General features: G+C 47.9%; 5 protein-coding genes across 5 annotated transcripts; 2 read left to right on the top strand and 3 right to left on the bottom strand.

Annotated features, from left to right (window-relative positions):
* Positions 1-3,288: 3,288 nt before the first annotated feature.
* On the top strand, positions 3,289-4,963 carry VTN77DRAFT_2057 (uncharacterized protein; the record flags this gene model as incomplete). The annotated part of the gene is made up of 2 exons (XM_069417856.1): positions 3,289-3,342; positions 3,398-4,963. 2 exons carry the CDS (start codon positions 3,289-3,291, stop codon positions 4,961-4,963), a joined length of 1,620 nt encoding a protein of 539 aa, XP_069279537.1.
* Positions 4,964-5,681: 718 nt separating this feature from the next.
* VTN77DRAFT_2056 (uncharacterized protein) lies at positions 5,682-6,814 on the bottom strand (the record flags this gene model as incomplete). The annotated part of the gene is made up of 2 exons (XM_069417855.1): positions 5,682-6,401; positions 6,455-6,814. 2 exons carry the CDS (start codon positions 6,812-6,814, stop codon positions 5,682-5,684), a joined length of 1,080 nt encoding a protein of 359 aa, XP_069279536.1.
* A 4,011-nt stretch (positions 6,815-10,825) lies between these two features.
* On the top strand, positions 10,826-12,707 carry VTN77DRAFT_2055 (uncharacterized protein; the record flags this gene model as incomplete). The annotated part of the gene is made up of 2 exons (XM_069417854.1): positions 10,826-11,057; positions 11,116-12,707. The coding sequence occupies 2 exons, from the start codon at positions 10,826-10,828 to the stop codon at positions 12,705-12,707; spliced, it is 1,824 nt and encodes a 607-aa protein (XP_069279535.1).
* Positions 12,708-17,817: 5,110 nt separating this feature from the next.
* VTN77DRAFT_2054 (uncharacterized protein) lies at positions 17,818-19,152 on the bottom strand (the record flags this gene model as incomplete). Its single annotated transcript, XM_069417853.1, has 3 exons — positions 17,818-18,191; positions 18,251-18,469; positions 18,528-19,152. The coding sequence occupies 3 exons, from the start codon at positions 19,150-19,152 to the stop codon at positions 17,818-17,820; spliced, it is 1,218 nt and encodes a 405-aa protein (XP_069279534.1).
* A 1,473-nt stretch (positions 19,153-20,625) lies between these two features.
* VTN77DRAFT_2053 (uncharacterized protein) lies at positions 20,626-20,939 on the bottom strand (the record flags this gene model as incomplete). The annotated part of the gene is made up of 2 exons (XM_069417852.1): positions 20,626-20,640; positions 20,700-20,939. 2 exons carry the CDS (start codon positions 20,937-20,939, stop codon positions 20,626-20,628), a joined length of 255 nt encoding a protein of 84 aa, XP_069279533.1.
* Positions 20,940-22,567: the final 1,628 nt, after the last annotated feature.

The raw sequence follows: 22,567 nt of genomic DNA, 5'->3' as shown, positions 1-22,567 counted from the left end.
CTTTTTTTTCTTTTTTTTTTCTTTTTTTTCTTTTTTGTTTCTTTTTTTTCTTTTTTTTTTTCTTTTTCTTTTTTTTTCTTTTTTTTTTTAAAAAAAATATTTCCCCCTTTTGTCTGTTTGTATGTTCTCCATGTCCAGTACTTTTCAAATAGCAGTATATATATTGTCTCTTTATACTTGTATAGAGTACGTGTGTAGTAAAAATCCCAGATTGGGCTAAGGAATGCAACAGCAACAAGCAAAAATCCCAGGAACTTTTACTGCACATACACCGTCTAAATCCGTACATTTTTTTTGGCTAATCTACGTCCACATACTCAATCAACAATGCATCATACAATAATCAATGCTTGAGTAAACTGCCTCGTCAAATAATAACTGTAGGTAGACCTATACATAGAGATGACTGACTGATTAACCCAATTCCCAGAACTCTGGATTAGTTTAGTTTGTCTGCTCGGGGTCCATTGCTTAGGTACTTACTAGGTACCTTAGGTATGATAGATCGCTGCTATTAGTCGTGACGCCATTGGCATAATTGAATCATAAGTCAGAATCTTCTTATTAATAATCGTACCCCACTACATACAAGAGAAGACGTTAAGGTCCTCATTTTATGGGCATACCTTCAGATACGGCAGTGGATAATGGAGATAATAGGAGATAAAATATATATCGGGCGAGAGATAAAAAAAAAGGAACATAGCTTTTGTAAGCAAGAGGGATCCATCGTCCTGTGTAATGACGCAATTGCCATTGGCTCGAAGGATTCACCTCCACCACCGGCAAGCCGACTTGCCAATCGCCATGCCATGCGACCTAATTCCATTCCATGAATGGCCATTGATTTTAGTCGGGGATTAGACATTTTTTCAAACGTGAAATTTTTTTTTCAACCATTGCTGGTCCTCAATCCTGATATGAGGTAGCTTCCCGCTTCTGTGGTCCGGTCCTGTGGATCGATCCACGTCAATCACTTCAGAACTTCGGGTAAGATTCGGCATACCGGGAACCAATCCCAGGTTTCTTGTGGACCATCACGTCGGTAGAAGATATGGAGCTTGATGGATCTTAATAATTACCTAATGGACCCTTTCTTGTTCCCTTTTTTTATCCTCCTGATGAAACGTCATTTTCGGGATTTGCATTTTATTTGACAGAGAAAAGTGTGCACACAGAACTGTGACTGGCAATCAAGGACGATCTGATGGCAGACAGCTGCAGCTGGGGAGAGAAAGCCGTTGCTAACTGGCTGTCAACCCTACCTAGATACCTACTAGGTGAGAGCTTGAACTGACTGGAGACATGTCCAGCCTGGAACCGGGACCATATCAATGCCTCAGACCCACCATGCCACTCTCGGATGTTCTTTGCACCGCTGCCACCGCAACGGGAGATTGACTGCAATTCTGATTAATAAGACAGCGGTGGAAGTGGGCCATTCGAGAATTTTATAAATATAAATATATATCCCACGATGGAGGTCTGGTCACAGCTGATCCAGACTTCACTGGGGCACTGGACGGATATCAGCAACTCGAACACCACCTGAAGTTTCTTCTAGTCGACCACAGCTGCCAAACATGTCGCAAACCGACTACAAGTTCGAGGGCTGGCTTGGCCTCGATGCCAGCTCCATTGGGAACATGGTGTGGAAAGAGTTCGAGCCCAAGCCATGGGAGGAGACAGATGTCGACATCAAGATCACTCACTGCGGAATCTGCGGGTCAGATCTGCACACTCTCCGAAGCGGCTGGGTAAGTAACTGTCTGACGTCGTATACTTGATTGCTAGCGTTCTGTTTCTCGATATCGTACTGCCTGGACTGGTCTCAGGCGTACTGACCATACTGACTATAGGGTCCTACTGACTACCCATGCTGTGTCGGACACGAGATCGTCGGAATTGCCGTGCGCGTCGGTTCCCAGGTGAAGGATATCAAAGTCGGTGACCGTGTCGGTGTCGGCGCCCAGGCCGACTCCTGCCTCGGCCGCCTGGGAGACTGTGAAGACTGCGCCATGGGACGAGAAGCATACTGCACGAAACGCTCCGTGCCAACGTACAACGGCAAACACCTGAACGGCGCCAAGTCGATGGGCGGATATGCCCTGTACCAGCGGTGCCCGGGACACTTTGTGTTCAAGATCCCTGATGCCATCCCGTCGCATGAAGCAGCCCCCATGCTGTGCGGTGGTGTCACTGTCTACAGCCCCCTGAAGATGAATGGTTGTGGTCCAGGAAAGAAAGTGGGTATCGTCGGTGTTGGCGGGCTGGGTCACTTTGCTGTTATGTTCGCCAAGGCTCTTGGAGCAGACAAGGTGGTTGCCATCTCGCGCAAGGCCAGCAAGGCTGCCGATGCTCTGAAGCTGGGCGCAGACCTTTACATCGCGACTGATGACGACCCTGACTGGGTGAAGAAACATGAGAAGTCCCTGGACCTGATCATCAGCACCGTTTCGTCCGCCTCGGTACGTAGACGGTCAACAGTCAAAGGAGAGACTTTTGCTGACAATGTCATTACACAGATGCCTATCAACGACTACATCTCCTTGCTCCGTTACCAGGGCCAGTTCATCCAGGTGGGCATTCCCGACGGCGGGCAGCTGACCATTTCGGTGCCCAAGATCATGCGCATTAATGCCAGGGTGGGATGTTCTTTCATTGGCAGCCCCAATGAGATCCGCGAGATGTTTGATCTCGTCGTGGAGAAGGGCATCCATCCCTGGGTTGAGCAGCGTTCGATGAAGGACGCGAACCAGGCCGTTATGGACATGGACAAGGGTCGGGCCCGGTACCGATACGTGCTGGTCAACGAGCAGCACCTGTAAAGATTATCTTGTGCTTGGAAAAACATCCTCTTTCTGCTGCATACCAATATAGACTGTCCATGTTAGATAGATAGTGATGTTGTCTATTAATTAATGATAATAAGGAGTCAACCATGATTTATCCATCTTCAGCACGTGGCTGAAGCGAGTCCAGTGAAGTTGCAGGCTGTTGCAGCCAATCACAAGAGCCGTCAGGATCGCCGATCGCGCCCGCCGTTGTCGGCCGGCCTAAGCCCGATCGGGACGAGGGGCCATTCCCCGGGCTGACTACCGCTGACTCGAGTCTTTCGCCCCAGAAATTTCATAGATATACTCCGTAATTGCTTATCCCCCGCTTACTGGATTGCATGCGATGTCATTCTTCCCAGACGCAGTGTCAGTCTGTGTGTGACAGCGGGAGGAAACCGATTCTCTTGATATTCCGTCAATTGAGTGTTCTTTCTTGGAAACTACCCCACCAATGACGCTTTCGGCTTCGCAACGCTACCTCAGCACGAGGGGTTCCTCGTATGGCGTGAGTCATATGCCGTATCAATTTTACAATTCATTAATGACATTTCTTCCAATAGCTCTCCTTTGAAGATGTCGTCCTGAAAGGCCTGGCCTCCGACGGCGGTCTCTTCGTCCCCGAACAGATCCCCTCTCTCCCCGCCTCATGGGAGTCGGACTGGCGCAACCTGAGCTTTGAAGATCTCGCCTTTCAGATCCTCTCCCTCTACGTATCCCCCAGCGAAATCCCTCCCGAAGACCTGAAAGACATCATCCGCCGCTCCTACTCTACCTTCCGACATCCAGAGAGGACGCCGCTGGTCGAGCTGGACCGGCAAAGGAATCTCTATCTGCTCGAACTGTTCCACGGCCCGACGTTCGCGTTCAAGGATGTCGCGCTGCAGTTCCTGGGAAACCTCTTCGAATACTTCCTCGTCCGCAAGAATCAGGGCAAAGAAGGGAAGGACCGCCACCACCTCACGGTCATTGGCGCGACGAGCGGAGACACTGGCTCCGCGGCCATCTACGGGTTGCGCGGCAAGAAAGACGTGTCCATCTTCATCCTGTTCCCCAAGGGCAGAGTCTCGCCGATCCAGCAGGCCCAGATGACGACCGTTCTCGACGCCAACGTCCACAACCTCACGGTCGAGGGCTCTTTCGACGACTGCCAGGACATCGTCAAGTCTCTGTTTGCCGACCCCGACCTCAATTCCACGCACAACGTCGCGGCGGTGAACTCGATCAACTGGGCCCGCATTCTCGCCCAGATGACATATTACTTCTACTCTTATTTCGCCTTGACGAAATCCCCGGGCTTCCAGCAGGGGTCGAAGGTCCGCTTCGTGGTGCCGTCGGGCAACTTCGGTGATATCCTCGCGGGGTGGTTCGCCAAGCGGATGGGTCTGCCTGCTGAAAAGCTGGTCATTGCTACCAACGAGAATGACATCCTCGACCGCTTCTTCAAGAGCGGTGGCCACTACACCAAGACGCCGATCGGCGGCCAGGCCGCGGAGGGCGTCAAGGAGACCTACAGCCCGGCCATGGACATTCTGGTCAGCAGCAACTTCGAGCGTCTGCTCTGGTTCCTGGCCTTTGAAGCCGACAGCTCCGGGTCTGTGGACGAGAGGCGCCGCAACGCCGGCGAACGCATCCGGGGCTGGCTGAACGAGCTCAAGGCGCAAGGCGGCTTCAGCGTTACGGACGCCGTGTTCCAGGGCGCGAAGAAGGAATTCGAGAGCGAACGCGTCAGCGACGAGCAGACCATCGAGACGATCCGGGCGATCTACACCTCGTCGTTCCCTCCGAACCTGGGGCCCGGCAGCGCGCACAGCTCCAAGACAGGCGGGTACATCCTCGACCCGCACTCAGCCGTAGGCGTCGCAGCCTCGCTGCGGTCCGTAGAGCGCAACCCGGGGACGAACCACATCTCGCTGTCGACGGCGCACCCGGCCAAATTCGCGAACGCGGTTGACCTCGCGCTGCGGGGGCAGGACGGCTACGATTTCCGCGAGGTGCTGCCGCAGGAGTTCGTCGGGTTGGAGGAGAAGGAGAGCCGGGTGACGCCGGTCGGGGCGGGGGTGGGATGGCAGGGGGTGCGCGAGATTGTGAAGCAGGAGGTGGAGCAGGAGTTGCAGGGGTTGCGGTGATAACTACGTAGGTATGCATTTATTTGTAGTTATGGTTAGTAAGTTGGGAATGATATAGTATAGACGAGTCACTTGAAAGTCTCGAAGACAACAAAGCAAGGAAGAGTAAGAGTATTTCATGTCAACGTCGTTTTACTTACTTACCATCGCCAAAAATGACCTATTTATATTATATTTGTATATATATGTGTTAGAACAAAAGAGCCCTGGCATAGCATAGCATAGTTTTCTTCTTCTTCTTCTTCTTCTTCTTCGTTATACACACTGTCATTATTATTGTCACTGTCACGAGAAAGTTGAAAGAAAAGGATTTGATTTAAAAGATATGAAAGACCCCATCTATAGTATATGTGCTGTACGATGTATATACAATTTATATTGAAAAAAAAAAAGAAAAGAAAAGAAAAGGAGAACCAAGTCTCTAAATACTAGGTAGGTAGGTATAGTACAGTACATCATGACCCAAGAAAAATCATAAAAAGAAGTAAAAACAAAAGAAAAACTATGGAAGAAAATAAAAAAAGAAGAAAGAGAAAGACAGGGAACAAGAACAGGAAACGGGACAGAAAAGGAAAGAAGGAAAAAAAAAGAAGGGAGAAGAAACAAGGAAGAAGAAACGAAACAACGAACAAAAGAGCAATCACATCATTCTCATGGTACAGACATAGGGTTCGTTTCTCGTCTCTTTGTTTCCTTGTTTGTCTACCTGCCTGCCTCCCTAGTTAACAATAATCAAAGCAGGCCCAAACTTCGTCGCGTCCGCCACAGCCTGCGCATTCGTAAAGTTGCCGCTGGCACTCGTTTCCGCCAGCGCGGCGATGGTCAGCCCGTTCAGCTCGTTCTCCTCGTAAGGGAAATTCGCCTCGATGGTGACGGTGGCGCCCTCCGTCTTGACGACGGTGAAGTCCTCGACGATGGGGAGGTTCTGCTGATTGATATAGACGACCTTCAGCCCGGCGGTGTTCAGGCCGGCGGTGTTCTCGAAGCGGAACTGGATTGGCTCCGTCACTGCTTTCGGCGTGGACAGCAGCGTCAGCGGCTCGAACACGTTCAGCCCCGTGATGATGTTCAGGTTGGGACAGGACCCCGGCACGAAGAAGGTCTGGTTCAGCGCGTTGAGGGCGAAGTCGCGCGTGCTCGTCGTCAGGAAGGGCAGCTCGTTCGGCACTTTGCCCTGTAGCAGCCGGAAGTACCCCTCTTGCTCGCCTTCTTGACCGACGACGGAGGCGACGGCCGAAGTGAGGCCGACGTCGCCGTTCTGCGCGAAGACGAGGATCACGTCTTGCAGTGTGCCTAGAACGACGGAGGTGAAGGTGCCGGCCAGGGCGATGGCGGACTCGAGGTCTGTCGAAGGGAAGGTGTACTGGCAGGGCTGGATTGGCTGGCCGGTGAACTTCTCGAGGGCGTTGTTGGCGTTCAACGCGTGAAGCTCTTCTTGCTGTTCGGCTGTTAGTATTGTCCTGCGAGAAGAAAAGAGGGTGCATGACTTACCGCTTTGGCCGCTACGAGCGCCTTGAGGAGAAGCTCACGAGCCTCGATATTCTCGATCTTAAAGCCAGACACGTTCGTCGTGATGTTGTGTATCAGACTGTCGAAAAAGGCGACCTCAAACAGCTCATTCAGCGCAATGACCTGCAGGTTCAAGATGCCTTCGCGGCTGATGTTGGCGGGAGGAGGGCCGTTGGACAATGTACCAAAGGCCTGGAGCTCGATCTGGTGGAGTTCGGTCTGGTTGGGGTTGGGGAAGCCGTTCTTCAGGGGAAATGGGCTGGATGATCGAGGCACTGGTGAGGCCGCAGCCAGGGCGGAGAGTCCGAGGGCAGCAACACTGGCAGAGAAGACAGCTCGCATATTGACGTTGGTGTAAGTAAAGAAAGAAATCAGATAGCACAGGATATTAACGAGATGATGGTATAAATTTGGATAAGAGTAAATCTGGGCTGATCGGATAAATAGATGAAGCAGACTGATGATATCTCATCTTGCCAGGATTCCCCCGTCCTTTTATAGACGCAACCCATACGCAAACAAGCAACAAGAAAACAAGAAAAAAAAAGCAAATATTTTTTCGCATCGACTGCGCCTCTAAGCAAGCTTCATTATTCCTGCCGCAAACTGCCTGCAGGGTACACACACGTACAGAGCATTAGCCGTTTTAAGGGCTGACGTCAAATGGAGATCCAATAATAAAAGTAAGCCTGGCATGACCAGCTGGACGGGACGCCACGAGAATGACCTTGATTGATAGAAACAAAAGATCTTGTTTGTTTTAATAATTATTATTAGTCTGTTCTAGCGTGCTGACGTATAGATCGATCATCGAATCAACCCTCGCGCGTTGCCCCACGCTGAAACGCCAGCAAACAAAAGTTTCGAAAGCAGGGATCATCCTGCGCCTATCAAATTGTATCAATCAGATTACCATGGAGACAGCACCATCAATCAGCGGAATGAATAAAATGAATGAAAGACTACTCAACAATAACGTTATACCAACAACAATCATAATAATAATAAAAATAACAATAGTAATGATAATAGCAATCCATAGATGAGATGCCCTCAGGGCCGAACTATTATTTCCCCGGAAATAGAAGTGTCTTTCCTATCTAGGTATGTAGGAAACCAGCGCAGCCGCACCGCTATCCCCGATCAGGGCATGAAACATTCTTCCTGTGTAACTCCGTTCAGCCGTCATACCGAAGCAGGAAACAATCTGTCCGAAAGAGGTATAAGGTAAGAAGTTGGGTCCCGGGAGTCGGTCTCCATAGGGTATCCGTTCTTAATTTAGTAAAGAGAAATAACATAATACGTTCTGGTTGGTTATTATTATTCCGTAGAATATCCGCGGAACTCTAGCTAGCTACCTACCTAGGTACTCCGTACCTAAATTATCGATGCAATCATGCTAATATTAACAGCATAATTTAGATGATGAGCCAACATTCAACAGTAAGAAGACAGACACTATTATTATCGCCAATGTGGTAGAAATACTCCGTAATTCTAGCGCTGGTGCTTAGCTAGACCCACTAGACCACTAGACGACATAGCCAAAAAGGCCACCCTTCTAGAATGCTGACTGATTAGCATTCTAGAAGGAGCACGGGCTTTATACAGTTCCGTGTCATTAGTTTCCGACCCCCCCTCCAAAAACCAAAAAATGACCCGAGGTAACAATAATATATATTTTCTAATTATTTCACCCACATATGTCTAATTGATATAAAAATTATAGAAAATATTAAGAAATGGCACCGCTCCTATATAGGTATAGTAAATTAGAAAAAAAAATAATTAATTTAATATTTAGTTTGCCATCCTTCTGCCTTAATAACAGCCTCCACACGCCTAGGCATACTACCAATTAATTCCTCAATTAAACCATCATCTAATGCCTCCCATGCTTCACTGATTGCTTGAAATAGAGCTTTTTTAACCTCCTCATCATTCCGAGGTAGATTTATAAGCTCCGGATGGTGGTCATGTACCCATTCTTTGATCCGAAACCAAAGGTGTTCAATAGGGTTGAGATCGGGACTATATGGTGGCCATTCCATAGTCTTTATGCCTCTTTCCATAAGCCATTCTTTGATAATTGTTGCTTTATGGATAGGAGCATTATCTTGCATAAAAGTCAGGGATGAATCCCATATTGAAAGCAGATTTTCTTCAAGTATTTGAAGATATGAAGCCGATGAGACACAACCACGTCGACTATTATGATCATATGGCACCCTGGTGATATTTGATCGGCCTAGACCCCAGATTGTACCCCATATCATCAAGGAAATATCTTTCCCTTTACAATATGTTTGAATTTTGTTACGATTCCATTTCTCTTCGGGTGTACGAAAGACCCATTGCCGACAGCCTCCCGATCTGCGTTCAATGGAACATTCATCTGACCAGATAATAGCTTTCCATTGCTCGATAGTCCAATCTTTATGTAAGTAAAGCCCATTCAAGTCGTCTCTTAGCACTCTCCTCTGTTAAAAAGGGTCGTTTTTTTTGCTAACCAGTTTTTTTATACCATGTTCGCGAAGGATTCGGTAATAAGTAGATCGAGAGATATTAATCTGGAGTTCTCGCTGCATCGTGGCATATGTAGCCTTAGGAAAACGCTGTACATAGCAAAGAATAGTCCGTTGATCTCTTTCCGAGGTCTTTTTGGGCTGGCCAGGTCGTTTTAGGCTCACCCCTTCATTGCGAATCGCGTCCTTCTTTATAGTATCTCGGATTGTACTTCGCGGTAGATTTAGATCCTTTGCGATTCGCTTGTAACCCTGGCCCGCCTCATGACGACCAACAATTTTTGCCCTTATATAGGGACTTAGCTCTGTATTTGGAACTCTATTGATAGAGATCTCGCGTAAAGGAGTTCGTGGTGGCATGATATAGCATTTTGAAAATGGTGAGTATAGATCACGGGTGACGCGTTACGCGACTTTGGTGTGGTGGGGGGCGGAAACTAATGACCTAGTACTGTATATATTAGTTATAAACCTTGGATATTATCACACGAGGTATCTATCTGCACGTCAACAGAAACAACAGTGGTGTTTTTATCGCATAGAGAATACTATCGTTTAGTTGGTACTTTCGATAAAGAACTTTCTGACAGACTGGATGTCATGTGTGGGTTGACATTCTCCGGGATGGGTATCATAGGATTGTGAATAGAAAAGAGAGTTGATATTCTCTTCGTTCATTATCCGCCCAATCACAGGACAACTTGTTGACGCCCACAGTTGGCTATTTTGGTATACCTAACAAGAAAGAGCAGGAGGACTGAAGATGTTAGCAATCAGTAATTTAACTGAACCTTGTTAGAAGAAGGAGAAAGAGGAGCTCAGAAGAAGAGGACTACAACAGCAAGGGATTCGCTGGTGGTCACCCACCCACTACTAACCAGCGGGTGAATGCAATCGCAATAACTTCTTAATCTAATTAAGCCTAGTAGCCGACCTTGCGTGATAGTATTCCTTAATTGGAAAACTAACTACAGCACTGAGTAGGACGTATGGAGTACAGAGTACTACTCCGTACTTAGCAGACTCCAGTGTTACTATTACAGGATGGTACCTGAGGATGCCTCCAACCTCGTGCTGACATTAAACTCCGTGGCGCATCGCTGCTTATTGAGGTCTGCTGATTGGACTTCTATGTTTGCCCACTATTTATTCCCGGACAATGTCATGTTGATGCCTCTTTGCTGGCGCCTTGGGACTTGAATTCGGTGACTCGTTCCTCTTTTCGGATTTCGCGACAGGTTAGGGTTCCCGTGGAGGAAAGTGGGAGAATCAGTATGGCCTTACAATCGCAGAATGCGATGCTCTAGTCATACATGCCTAGATATTATCAATTTATCATACTAAGCCTGGCTTATATTTAAGTATAATAAATATTAATAATTCTCCTTTATAGTCAAACATTTAGAAGAAAGCCAGACTAGCTGTCTTTATTAATAATATCAACACCTGCACCAACAACTAATTTTGGGCTTCGGTTTGGCCCCCATCACGCAGCCTGACACAAGTCGGCGCGACCCCCCTCGTCACATTTCGAGCAGGCTATGGTATTGGCTGACAGCGTGAACATGACAGCCTTTTGAGCCGCATATGTAGATACCCATGTAGCGAGCATTCAGCTCGCAACGCGGGCAAATGGGGAATTGTGAACCGTGCTTTAGATAAGATCTTCAGGGAGCCTTGTCCTGTTCCTATCGAACGAGGCTCTCCTTCTGAACAGTATTTAGTCTCCAACCTGACCGTGGGAGTTGTAGGTCGTAGAGGAGAATTTAGCCGCCCGACCAATTCAACTCCAGTTCCAATTGAGTATATGTAATTATATGTACTTATGATGCACTCCTCGGTTGGGGGTCCCGAAGGTCGCAGGGATGAAACCTGGCTGGCAAAATACCTAGCCGGTGCTGGGCTCATGCTGCCTGCCTGTCTGTCGTCTGCTTTACTTGTGATGAACCACAAAAACTGGACCCGACCTGTGAGCTACATCGAAGATCATCGTTCGCTTGTCGGTATATTGGTCCAGGTCATCTCGCATCTCCTTGGCATGGTTTACACCTACGCTCTTTGTAAGTCCAGACAACCAAATTTCGTGAAACTACACATCAACTAACCGTGGTGAGTCAGGCACGACAATCAATCTCTCAGCCCGAGCCTCCTTCACGCGTCATCCAGTCTCTCTCGATTCGATAAAGCTCATCAACGCCTTATGTGGACAGCGGCCTGACTTGTCCTTACCGTGGCGTGGACGCCTCACGGCACTCGCATTCTACGCTCTTACTCTGTTCCCTGCAGCGCTTTGGGCCGGTGCAATTACGCCCGTGCCCGCAAGCCAGACTACCACAGAAATCATCCAGCTTCCCGCCTACAACAAAACCTCATGGCTGGGGCTAGGGCCCGGCGGGACTCCAGCTACCAAAAATGAAGCCCAGGGGATCTTCACGTTCAATCCGGCATGGGACCTGCAAGGCTTGATTCTCAACTCTGCCACCAGCGCTAGTAATCGAACAGGGGGTCCTGTCATTCGTCCGAAGCTAGATAAAACACAGTACTCCTATGTCAACCGCAGTTACGGGGTTGGAGCTGCCGTTGGCTTGACCGATGGATTGATCAATCAAGCCACGAGTTATGTCTATTATGAGAACGGCTTTGAATCAAGCATTTCATGCATCTATAATCGATCCTCTGCCTATCACCTCATTCCCTCCTCCGGACAGCCGAGCAACTGGTTTCTTCATGTCTATGAAGCAAAGGGCACGCTTCCAAATACCCCGCCTAACGCGCAGCCGCAAGATTCCGTCGCGGCAAGCATCGGTGCTAACCCCGCGATCGTAGCCATCGCCACGGACACCAGCAACGGGCAGAATTATATCGCCCTCATCACGGACGCGGAACAATATGACCCGCTGAACTATACCCAATGCCAGATCACCTTTACTCAGAGACGCTTCTTGGTCAATGTTGACGTAAAAGATCGGATCATCTCTGTAGCGCCCCAGGACGAGACTACCTGGCTTAACGAAACCGTCGCGGACCTTCTCAACCAACAAATCATACAAACCCTCAACAACATCGCCAGCTCCCTGAGTACGTCATTGTACGTCAACCCCCTCGGCAGCGCGTTGATGGACAACATCCAGAATGTGCAAGCCGTGCAAGGGGTCAGCAATGCCAGCGTTTTTGCTGGCATTGAGGCGGTCTTGACGTCGATGATGGACGATGCCATGGTGGCATTTGCCTCAGCCCAAATCATGCTGATGCAAGACACCACTCCCGCTACCGTGCTCGTTAACTCCCCCGCCTACGCCTTTGGCACATTTCGGTCCATCTTGGCCGTCGTGGTGATCACGGTTCTTGTCGCGTTTGTGTACGGCAGCCAGTGGGGCCGCACACGGGGCTGGCGGAGGCTGTCGAAGTTCGATTTCATGGACGTGAAGAGCGTGATCGTCGCCGCATCCGAGGGAGGGACGGCGATCGCGAAGGAGGCGCAGGCGCTGCATCGCTCCCAGGGGACCAGATGGTATGCGGCTGCGGATGATGAACTGGTTGGGGGGATCTGTGTGCGGTTGGGGAAGAGCGCAGAGGGCAGTATCGCGGTGTTGCTGTCGGAGCGGCCACGGCGGAGAGTTTATACGGGGTTGGTGGACGAGAGCGCGGATGGAAGCATGGTCCTGTTGAGGGAGATGGCACAGCCGATGGGAGAGAGCGAAGCAAAATAAATCAGTGCGTAGAATGGATGCTTCGTATCACATGCCGAATGGGAAAGTCATCGCTTCTTGGATTGATCACTGACAATGTCTTATCCGGCAGGAAGGGGTCCTTCAGACTACTGGGTTATCATCAATATATATAATATGCTGGGCGGATTCGCGACAGGTAGATGCAGCCAACAATTGCTAAATCAAAGCACCTGCAATGTATGCACAGGCTAGCGAAGATAGGAATATTCTCCATTCGTCCAAGTTCGGTCAGGAGTCTTTTCTTACATCATCGCATACTGTGATCATTCCGTTCGTTCTGCGCACTTGACCCTTATTGTTCGTCCAGCGGAGTATGTCGAATCTAAGAATCAGGCGTTGATCTGACAGACGATTTGGACTTCTTATTTCGGTTAAGAACTGTACAATAAAAGTTTCCTCGCAATCGGCTTCCTGTAACCAGTGAGAAATTGTAGCCAATACCAACGCCTCTTTGAGCATGATACTTACCAAGCAGCTCTTCTTTTATGAGATCCTTTTGCCTCTGGGTAATTTAAGTTGGTCCTTGTCATAGGTGTCAGCTCTATCAAAATCTATCCATATCAATATCACCCTTTCAGGATCATTCTTCTTTCTCTAGTTTCGCCTCAACAACGAGCGGAGCAAGTCCAGACGCTCGTATATAAATAAATGAATGAATTAACTACGTAAATAGGAATCAAAAAAAATTAAAAATTAAAAAGAAGTTCACATACAACAGCAAACGTATGGTGGTGCTCACTGGTTCTGCCCTCAATGGTGTTGGCGCATCGCCGCCTGTCCAGGCCCCGTTCAGGAGAGCTTGGGCGATTGTTCACCCACTTCACTATTCTTCACCTGAACACCGGACACTTGCAGAAAGGCACATTTTTGCAATTGCATTGCAAGGAAAGACTAAGGACCTGAAAGATGATTAAAAATCTAACTATCAGAGAAAAGCGAGCTTTTCTTGGGCTTTTCTCTGTCCCTCTCCTTCAGCTGTCATTTCCAGTCCTCTGGACTTTAACATATCCCAGCCACTATCACAATCCGTACCTATATTTCTTATTATCTTTATTTCTTCTAAAAGGAACCATGAAGACACGGGATTGCACATCTAATTTTACCCATATTATGGATTTCAACGTCCATAATAACTCTGAAATTAAATGATCTATCCTCCTGTGTATGTCACGGCTCAGTCAAATGAAAGGAGTTCATTTGGTAGCTATCTAACTAAGATTCGAAGCTAGAGAGAAGAAGAAGAAGAAGAAGAAGAAAAGAAAGCTATGGAGACTGTGGGAGGAGACGTTTGATATAGCAGTCAAGCGAGCTGACCCTTTCCTAATCAGGTAACCGCCATGTGACATGGGAGGACGTCGAATTGACAGCGCCGTCACAGTAAGCACACCCTTGCGGTTAGCTATTCCTTAAGGTTAGCCACTTCACCCAAATTATGGTCGTGGTTGAGCAACCCCATGGCGAAGCATCCATTATGGTTGGCCATAATTTTTACTGGTTTGTGAGCTACCATGTGGTTAACACGCCCCCGTGTTCTCTTTTTACCGTGGTCTACCATATGGTTGGCAAACCCTTGTGGTCACGCACACCATAGGGTTAGCCACCTTTCAACATGGCTATGGTCTACCACATGGTTAGCTAATTTCGATAAAAAACCACTCTGCCATATGGTTGGAAAATCCTCAGGGTTAACTATTCCCTGTGGTTTGGACTCCCCTAAGGTTAGACATGTTTTTATTAAACTGTGGTCTACCTCGGGTTCCAGTGTGATATACTGAGGGAGGTGTGACTAGGATAATAATGCTTAGAGCAAGTTGGTGAGGAATAAGATCTAAGGGGACTGTGGCTGGATAGTATTAGTAGTCAGTTGGTATTATTAAACTTGCTCTTCTGACCATTCACTTCCTATTGTGATCGCTTTTCTTGGCTTTGCAAATGCTTTTGACTAGTAATGTTGGTCAATAGATGAATAGTGCCTAGACGGATGCTGCCTGAATGCTGACCACTAAAATCACATCAGAAACTCCCTGCAACGGAGGTCGTTTCGAGGCCCCTTTGGAGGCTGTTTTGAGACTCTGATAAAAAAAAATAATATCGTCCCATGTTAGCACTAACCATGCGAGTATTGCACCTGTCCAGCTTCCAACTCATGTTTGGATCGGCTGTCAATAAGATGTTCAAATAGGTCTCATTGGTCAAATGTCTCACCGCTGTCTATGTTATTGGACAAGTACCTGGTATGTATGGATTTTGCCGTCTTTAAGAAAAGTTACAAAAGCGGCGTACACATAAGCCAACAATAAGCGCATGAAGTGCCAAGGCTAGCGGCTAATTTGAACATTTTATTGACAGCCAAGGGGATAGTTCTCTTCTTCTGAGTCCCTCATCTCTTCTTCCTTTACTGAGGTTCGTTTGAACTACTGCGTAATCTCTTGTTATAGAATACCAGCCTTCACATCTAAATTATGAAGGCTAGTATTTTATAACAAGAGATTATGACATAGCCGTCATACGCCGTCGTAACGACAGAAAAGTAGACTTAGTAAGAGAAACGTAGGGGTGAATTTTGGTAGAGAATGGATTGCTGAATCTCTAGAAAGAAGCCCCAAAGAGAGGTGTTCTATATACTAGCCCATGACCCTGCTTCTACCCTGCCCTATTAGTTTGGCAGCCTTGCACCTTGAGTCTGTTGAGTTCTGCGCGTACAGCTATGGCAGTGGTCTGGCGCTACCCGTTACATGGAGGCACAGCTATGCCGACTATTCTAGACATGGGGGTTGGGAAAGACAAAAAAATCGCGCATCTGATAAGGGGAAATGCTCAGTTTAGTAACAAATTTGAGGAAAACATGGACATTGGAGAGGGAATGTTGAACCAGGGAGAGGCAGACAGTTTATATAGTTTTCTCAGCGAGTTAGGGGTTTTAGTATATCGGTTGGAAGGCTTCAGACTTAAATGGGCAGCCAAGTCCCAGAAGAGAAAGAGGACCTAAGCAGAGAATCCTACAGAAAAATAAACATAATAGTAATGTACTCAGCTGCTAAGAGCAAGGGAGAGAAGATAACAGCATCTAACAAAACCAGCTAGGGAATTGCCTTAATAGAGATCCATCCTGCTTCCCTGACAGCAACTCCATAGCCCGCATTTGAAAGTTCGTACCTTACTGGTCAGGGGCAATCATCAGATTGCATGGCAGCGACTGGCCAGGCTCAGTGCAGTGACAAGAAGAGAAGATTGAGGATGCTCGTCCTCAAGGGACGCACCGCAGGTTTATATACATGGGGTAGATTCTGCCAGGGCAGTCAAAAGCGGTGAGGCCCGGTGCCATCCCCGAACGGGCCGTAGTGCCGTCCGCTTAGCCTCTTCGGGAAATCAGATTTCCCGAGCTGGCAGGCGGTGTGGGCGACGGCCGTTTCCCGCGCCCCGCTTGCCGTCTGCTCGAATACTTTATATATAAAAAATATAGTTTTACTAATTTTCTAATTTAAAAATATATATTTTTATACTAGCCTTACCATATAATTCTGTTGAGAAATAACTCACAAAATATGTAAGTGTTGCGGGAAAATGGGCTGGCTCATGGTGGGAACTTAATTATGGCCTAGTACTGTAATAATATTCCCAGATGGGATCACGAGGCATTTTACCTACGTAAATACTCAATTCCAAGAGGTGTTGCGGGCTAAGCCCATATTGCTGACTCAGCTTCGGTCTCGTTTTCTGATTGGTCCGTTTGTTGTTCATCACATGACTCCTGTTGATATAACTCGTGTGCCTTNTTCATTTCTTCCTTCCCCAGCGAATCCTTTTTATGAGCTCCTAGTTTCTAGACAGCAAGGCTTTGGCCCTTCACATTCCCCTATCTTTGCTGAACAGCCTATCAGAGCTATCGCCATGTCTCTTCGTAGACATCTTAGCGGAATGTGGATGAATGAGAAAGACAGACCTAGGTATGTTACCTATTGACAAGAAGACTACAGTAAGGAACATATATAGGTAGAGAGACCACTCAGGAAGTAGATGATCAATACTATCTATCTAATACAAGAGACATGGTGAAGAGAATATATATGTAGTAAGGAATATTATATTATATGAGTATGGCGCCCGCTTAGGAAGTAGATAGTAATAAAAATGTTGCGGGCTAAGCCCATATTGCTGACTCAGCTTCGCTCTCGTTTTCTGATTGGTGCATTTGTTGTTCATCACATGACTCCTGTTGATATAACTCGCGTGCCTTTCTCTCTCTTCCTTCCTTTCTTCCTTCCCCAGCGAATCCTTTTTATGAGCTCCTAGTTTCTAGACAGCAAGGCTTTGGTCCTTCACAAAAAAAACTACTTTAGGCATGGGAGTAGGTAGGCCCATTGGCCAAAAACTCCCAGGCACACTACATTCTATCTAGAACAGGTATTTTCTCCTGAAAAAAGTTTAAATAAACCAGTCGAGCGAAGGAAAATCTGCAATACTTGCGAAGCTTGTTATTGTTATTAATTAAGGATCTTAATAATAATATCCTGCCTGCCTTTATGGACCATGGCTTCCTGACCCAGAACTATTAATTAAAAAAAAATGGCCGCCTCGATGGATTAATAAATTAAAGAATGGTCTTTGCTATATACGTGTTTTAGGCGACGTATATATATGGGACCAAACGGATAATACTTGAACTTTTTATCTATTTTGGTCTACATGTACCTGTCATGAATAATACTTTTTATTCTTAGCCCGCACAACGATGCAATAATTGTAAACACAAGAAGCAAACGCAATCAACTTTTTTATTTCTTTGTTTTTCTACCCCAATTATTAATCTAATTATTTTTAATTATTTCTTTCTTTCATCATTAAAAAGCTATAAGTAGTGCAAAATTAAGCTGTCCCCGGTAGAAGAGAGAGTAGAGAGCTCGGGTTCCGTTGCTGACTATGGCGCCTCTCTCTCGTCGTTCTTGTCTGCGGACACTGTTCCAAATTGAAGGAAAAAAAAACTTTAAAAAATCACCACATTGATTTCCTTGGCAGGACAAACCGAAAAGTAGCAACAAGCACAATCGCTGAAACTCGGTTGTCTTTGTTAAGCCCCCTTTACAGGCGTTCACAGGAGAGCAATGGCGCCCATAATCGCTGCCAGGAGACCCGCGACAGGCTTGTTGACCTGCGAAGCAGCTCCAGTGAAGAGTGCCGGAGCAGGAGACTCGGCTGGGGCAGCTGGAGCAGCCGGGGCCGATGCGGCCGGAGCGGAAGGAGAGATGCCATGAGGAGCGGGAGACTTGGATGGAACAGCGGGAGCCGAAGCACCAGGGGTAGCAGAAGCAGCAGGAGCAGCCGGGACAGACGCAGGAGCCTTGGATGGAACAACAGCGGCGCTCGATGCAGGGATCACAATCGTTTCGGTCTCAGTGTACGTCTCTGTCTCTGTGATCGGAATGACGGTAGTCTTGTTGCCAGAGACGACAGTCGAAGTGATGACTGCAAAAACGTCAATAAAAGTTCTATAACGCTCGTGGTTTGACTATTGTTATTCTCACCTGGGCAAGACGTGGTCAAGTAAGTGTAAGTCGTTGTGATCTCCTCCTCACATTCAGGGCATACAGGCACAGTCTCATTCTTGACAACAGGCGCCGTTGGAACAGGCACAACAGGCGTAGTAACGGTTTCACAGTAGGTCTCCGTGCGAGTGATCGTGCTGGTCTCAGTAACCGGGATAGCGATCGTCGAGGTGCCGGAGGTGATTGTAGAAGAGGTGACTGTTGTGACATTAGTTGTAAGCTCAGTAGATTCCTGAAAGGTATGTTCATATCTCACCTGGGCAGGTCGTTGTCACGTAAGTCCTTGTCTTGGTGATGGTGCTGGGAGGCACAGGGGTAGGCTGGGGAGGCTTAGGCTTCTTGTGGGTAGTTGTCTCCGGAGTTGGCTTCGGAGGAGGATAGGGGTGTTCAGAGCTGCTCGGGGTTGGCTTGGGAGGCGGAGGGTACGGGTGCTCGGAGCTGCTCGTGGTGGGCTTCGGAGGCGGAGAGTAAGTGCTCTTAGAGCTGCTTGGGGTTGGCTTGGGAGGAGGAGGATACGGGTGCTCGGACGAAGTGCTCGGAGTTGGCTTGGGTGGAGGGGGATAAGGGTGCTCGGAGCTGCTCGTGGTGGGCTTCGGAGGAGGAGGAGTATAGGTGTGCTCCGGGGTTGACTCTGGAGGAGGCGGCGGCGGCGGAGTGTAGGTAAACTCCGGGGTTGACTCGGGAGGAGGAGAGTACGACTGCTCCGGCGTAGACGCAGGAGGCGGGACATAAGTCTCCGGAGCCCACGAGGTAGGAGCAGGTGGAGGGACCTGATATGTGCCAGGAGCGCCATGCTCACTTTGCTCCTCACCACGTCCCTGGATGACTCCAGCGAAGGCCGGGCCGGCCAGAACCAGCAGAGCGACGGCTGGCTTGACCATGATGGTGATTGAAGGAAGTGCTGTTAATCACAACTTCAGAGCGGAATCTGGCGATATAGTAAAGAAGAAACGAAGGAATCGAAGCGACAGACTGCCTCCTGCGACCGATCGTGGTAGATGGAATAAACCGTTCCTGAGCGACCAACGTTGAGTTTATATAAGTTTCGATGTAGACTTCGGCAACGACTACTTCTTCCATGTGGACAAGATGGTAAGAGGAGCAATTCCAGAAGTAGACAATCCTGATATTCTCCAGAGAAAAATCTCTTCTTCAGCCATCCTGTCGCTGAACGCGGAATCTTCACGGTATCGAACCATGGACAGGAGATGGGGCCGATGTAATACTCTGATGAGAGTCGTCATTGCATCGAAAAGCTCATAGGCTGGATGGCGCACGCAGATGCAAGGCAACCGAGGGACCTTGCATTTTCGGTTTGGAAGACGTGGATGTCGTCATCCAAATTACCTTCTGCTGGTAATTTCTTCAGGAAAGCTGTGGTAGCCAGAGTGGATAGCCCTAGGCAGTTGCGACCCAGTTCCGGAAGAGGAAAAGCACCAATCGTACCTTCCTAGATAGGTATGTCACCTTCCGGGTAGACAGACACTGCACTTTGGGTCTGGATCGGAAGGCACGACGAAAGATTGACTCCCGTCGTTACGAGCCGCGGTTCGGAAATCATACTTTCCTCATCTAGGACGAAGATGACTCCATCAGTACCTAGGTAGCTATCTACCTAGGTAACTTTTTATGATAGCACCAATCCAAGCAGGCATTTATCGCAACACATCAGTGCAACGCAGTAACTCGGAATATCAATCGTGAAGAAGATCAGATTCTGTTTCATAGCAGGTAGTGGTTGTGGATGCAACGAAGGAGAACAAGAAGTCTAGGAGCGAGGTTCGAAGGAGCGGAATTAAAGTTAAGACTTGCTGAAATGCAACGTTGTAGCCAAGCCCACTGGAGCGTGAGAAGAGGTATATTCAGAGCTTGTGAGGATCATTTGGCTGAAGACGGGTAGCACGCATCCTCTGGAGAGAAAGTCGAGACCTCTTTAGCACGTTGCAATGGAGAAAACAGGCGGAGAGATCAGAATCTATATTCTCTTCGGGGGAAAAGTGTGGGAGGTTCCGCAGCCGGCAAGCACATACCTAAACCGGACAGGTCCGCAAATCACCTGATACTATATATCTTTGAATATTCACGTCAATGCAGAAGGATTAGTTCCTAACCTTTTTTTTTTAGAAAAAAAAAAAGGGTTTCCAAATTTAGGAGGCATTCAAGGCATAGTTTCTCCTTGACTTCTTAGTATACACATCTATAGGGTATTTCTTCTCAACGGACATACGCAAGCAAAGTCCCAGCATCCAGGGTTTTCGCACTGAGATTTAGATTTCTGTCTCATCGTATTAGTCACTCAACGACCGATCTAGCATTGAAAGTCATGATATCACCAAGTGTTGCGTCGTCTGCAACTAGAAAAGAAACATCTTCATAGCAGAAAAAGTTAAGCATCCACTTTGAGTGATACTGTATGTAATGTACATACCAATGAGTGTCTCAGAATCCCTTCTCTGGAATGTGGGTCAGAGTAGTAGTATGGCGTTGCACGTCTCCCTGGAATGCTGACATAAGATAATTTCTCAGATTGGAGTGGGTTAGGGTTGCGGGTTACTCTTCTTTTTCGTTTCATCTGGACATATTCGTTTTGAGTGCTGTTACTGTAGAGCTCCATGAAGTCGATGACGAGAGGATAAAAAATGACGATGTCGAAAGTATGCGGGATCATCCCAGAACGTCTCTTCAGTCTCTTCAGAGAGGGTCGATTAGGGAGGAAGGAAACTACTGCAAAGTCAGATTCTTACGTTGTTTCCCAAGTCTCAAGCTTGAGCGAGCAGAACAGTGGTTTCATGCAATAGTGAAAAATTCATAGAGTGAGCCTCGAATCGACTTTAAAGATGGAGGAGCAATAGAGATCAGGATACCGAGGCACTCTGCATGGTACTCTGTCTTGGCCACGAAATCACATGATAGAACCCAGAGACCAAAACGTGACTCCTGAGATCAACGATGGGCATGTGGTTGAAAGTCAACTTCTTGCTTCTTACTTATGTCACCCAGTTTGCAGCCACTAGAATAAAGGTTCCAGTTTCAATACATAACATCTGGCCAAGCATTTGAATTACTAAGGACCCCCCTTCCCTAGAACTGCTGGTCCTGTCCTTATTACTTATCCCTTGACTCTTCCTATCTTTCCTTCTGCTACTTAATCTTTTTATTCTCCTGCTGTCAGAGATTTTTCCACTCGGCCAAACAAGAGTGCCATGACATTCGTTCTTAGCTGAGTACTCCATTTCTGTTGTCACCTGTCTCTTGTCGAGCTATTATCTAGTTAAAGAATCTGGGAAAATAATGCAATTGTACTTGTCTGCTTCCTCGGTTTCCTTTCATCTCGTTGGTATTGATTATAGTACGTAATTTATATCCCCATTACCTTGACATGAAACTCTAAATTATATAATTTATCTAGGGCAATGCTAAATCAGCTCTGCAGTATCATCTGCAGCTGCTGAAGTTCATCTCGAATACGGCCTTCCAATTTCGATGCGTTCCCCAAGCCTACCTCATGGGTATCTAAAGCATCCGATGCAATCTTGGCCGCCGCTGTCATCGCGTCCGGCCTGTTATTCAGGAGTGAGAAATAGGCCGTCATGGCTTTGCGTAGACGGCCCAGGAGATGGGCAATCAGCTGCACGAGAAGGACCAGACGCAGCTCGACCAATAATGGTGAGCACGAGCACAGCCTATCATTCTCATCACATGCTTCCATGTAGTGATCCTTACATTGACTCTCTCCGGGCTTGTAAGGTCCAGTTAATCGGGAACGCAATGCTTCCTGCCACTGGTAGCGCTGTGCAAGGCCACCTTCCTCGCCTTCGACATGGCTGTCGTCACCACCGCGCTGCCCTATATTGTCGACCATTTCAGGCTCGGAGACAGCCTACTCCTTGGTCGGTTCGGCCTATCTCCTCACCTATGCAGCCATCACCTCATTCTGAGCCAAGTGTGGCGACATCTTCGGCCGCAAGCCCCTCCTCCTTGCCGATAATATCAACTTCCTGGTGGGCAGTCTCGTCTGTGCCCTCTCAGACAGCATCTCCATGCTTATTGCAGACCAGGCTGCCCCCTCCGGCGGCCTAATCATCCTCGTCAACATCACCATCAGTGACCTCGTGAACATCCGGCAACTTTAATGACCCGGTAGCATGCACTAGCTGACCAGGATAGATATGGATAGGGAACGGGGAAAATATCTCTGCTACATTGAAATGATCTGGGCGACTGCATCGGCCGTGGGCCCGACCATCGGGGTGCGCCGGCCGAGAACGTCTCGTGAGCTGGTGCTTCTACATCAAC

Source organism: Rasamsonia byssochlamydoides (genome assembly GCF_041956645.1).
Source record: "Rasamsonia byssochlamydoides strain NRRL 3658 unplaced genomic scaffold VTN77scaffold_16, whole genome shotgun sequence".
Classification (NCBI taxonomy): domain Eukaryota; kingdom Fungi; phylum Ascomycota; class Eurotiomycetes; order Eurotiales; family Trichocomaceae; genus Rasamsonia; species Rasamsonia byssochlamydoides.
This window is presented reverse-complemented; position numbering and strand designations above follow the sequence as displayed.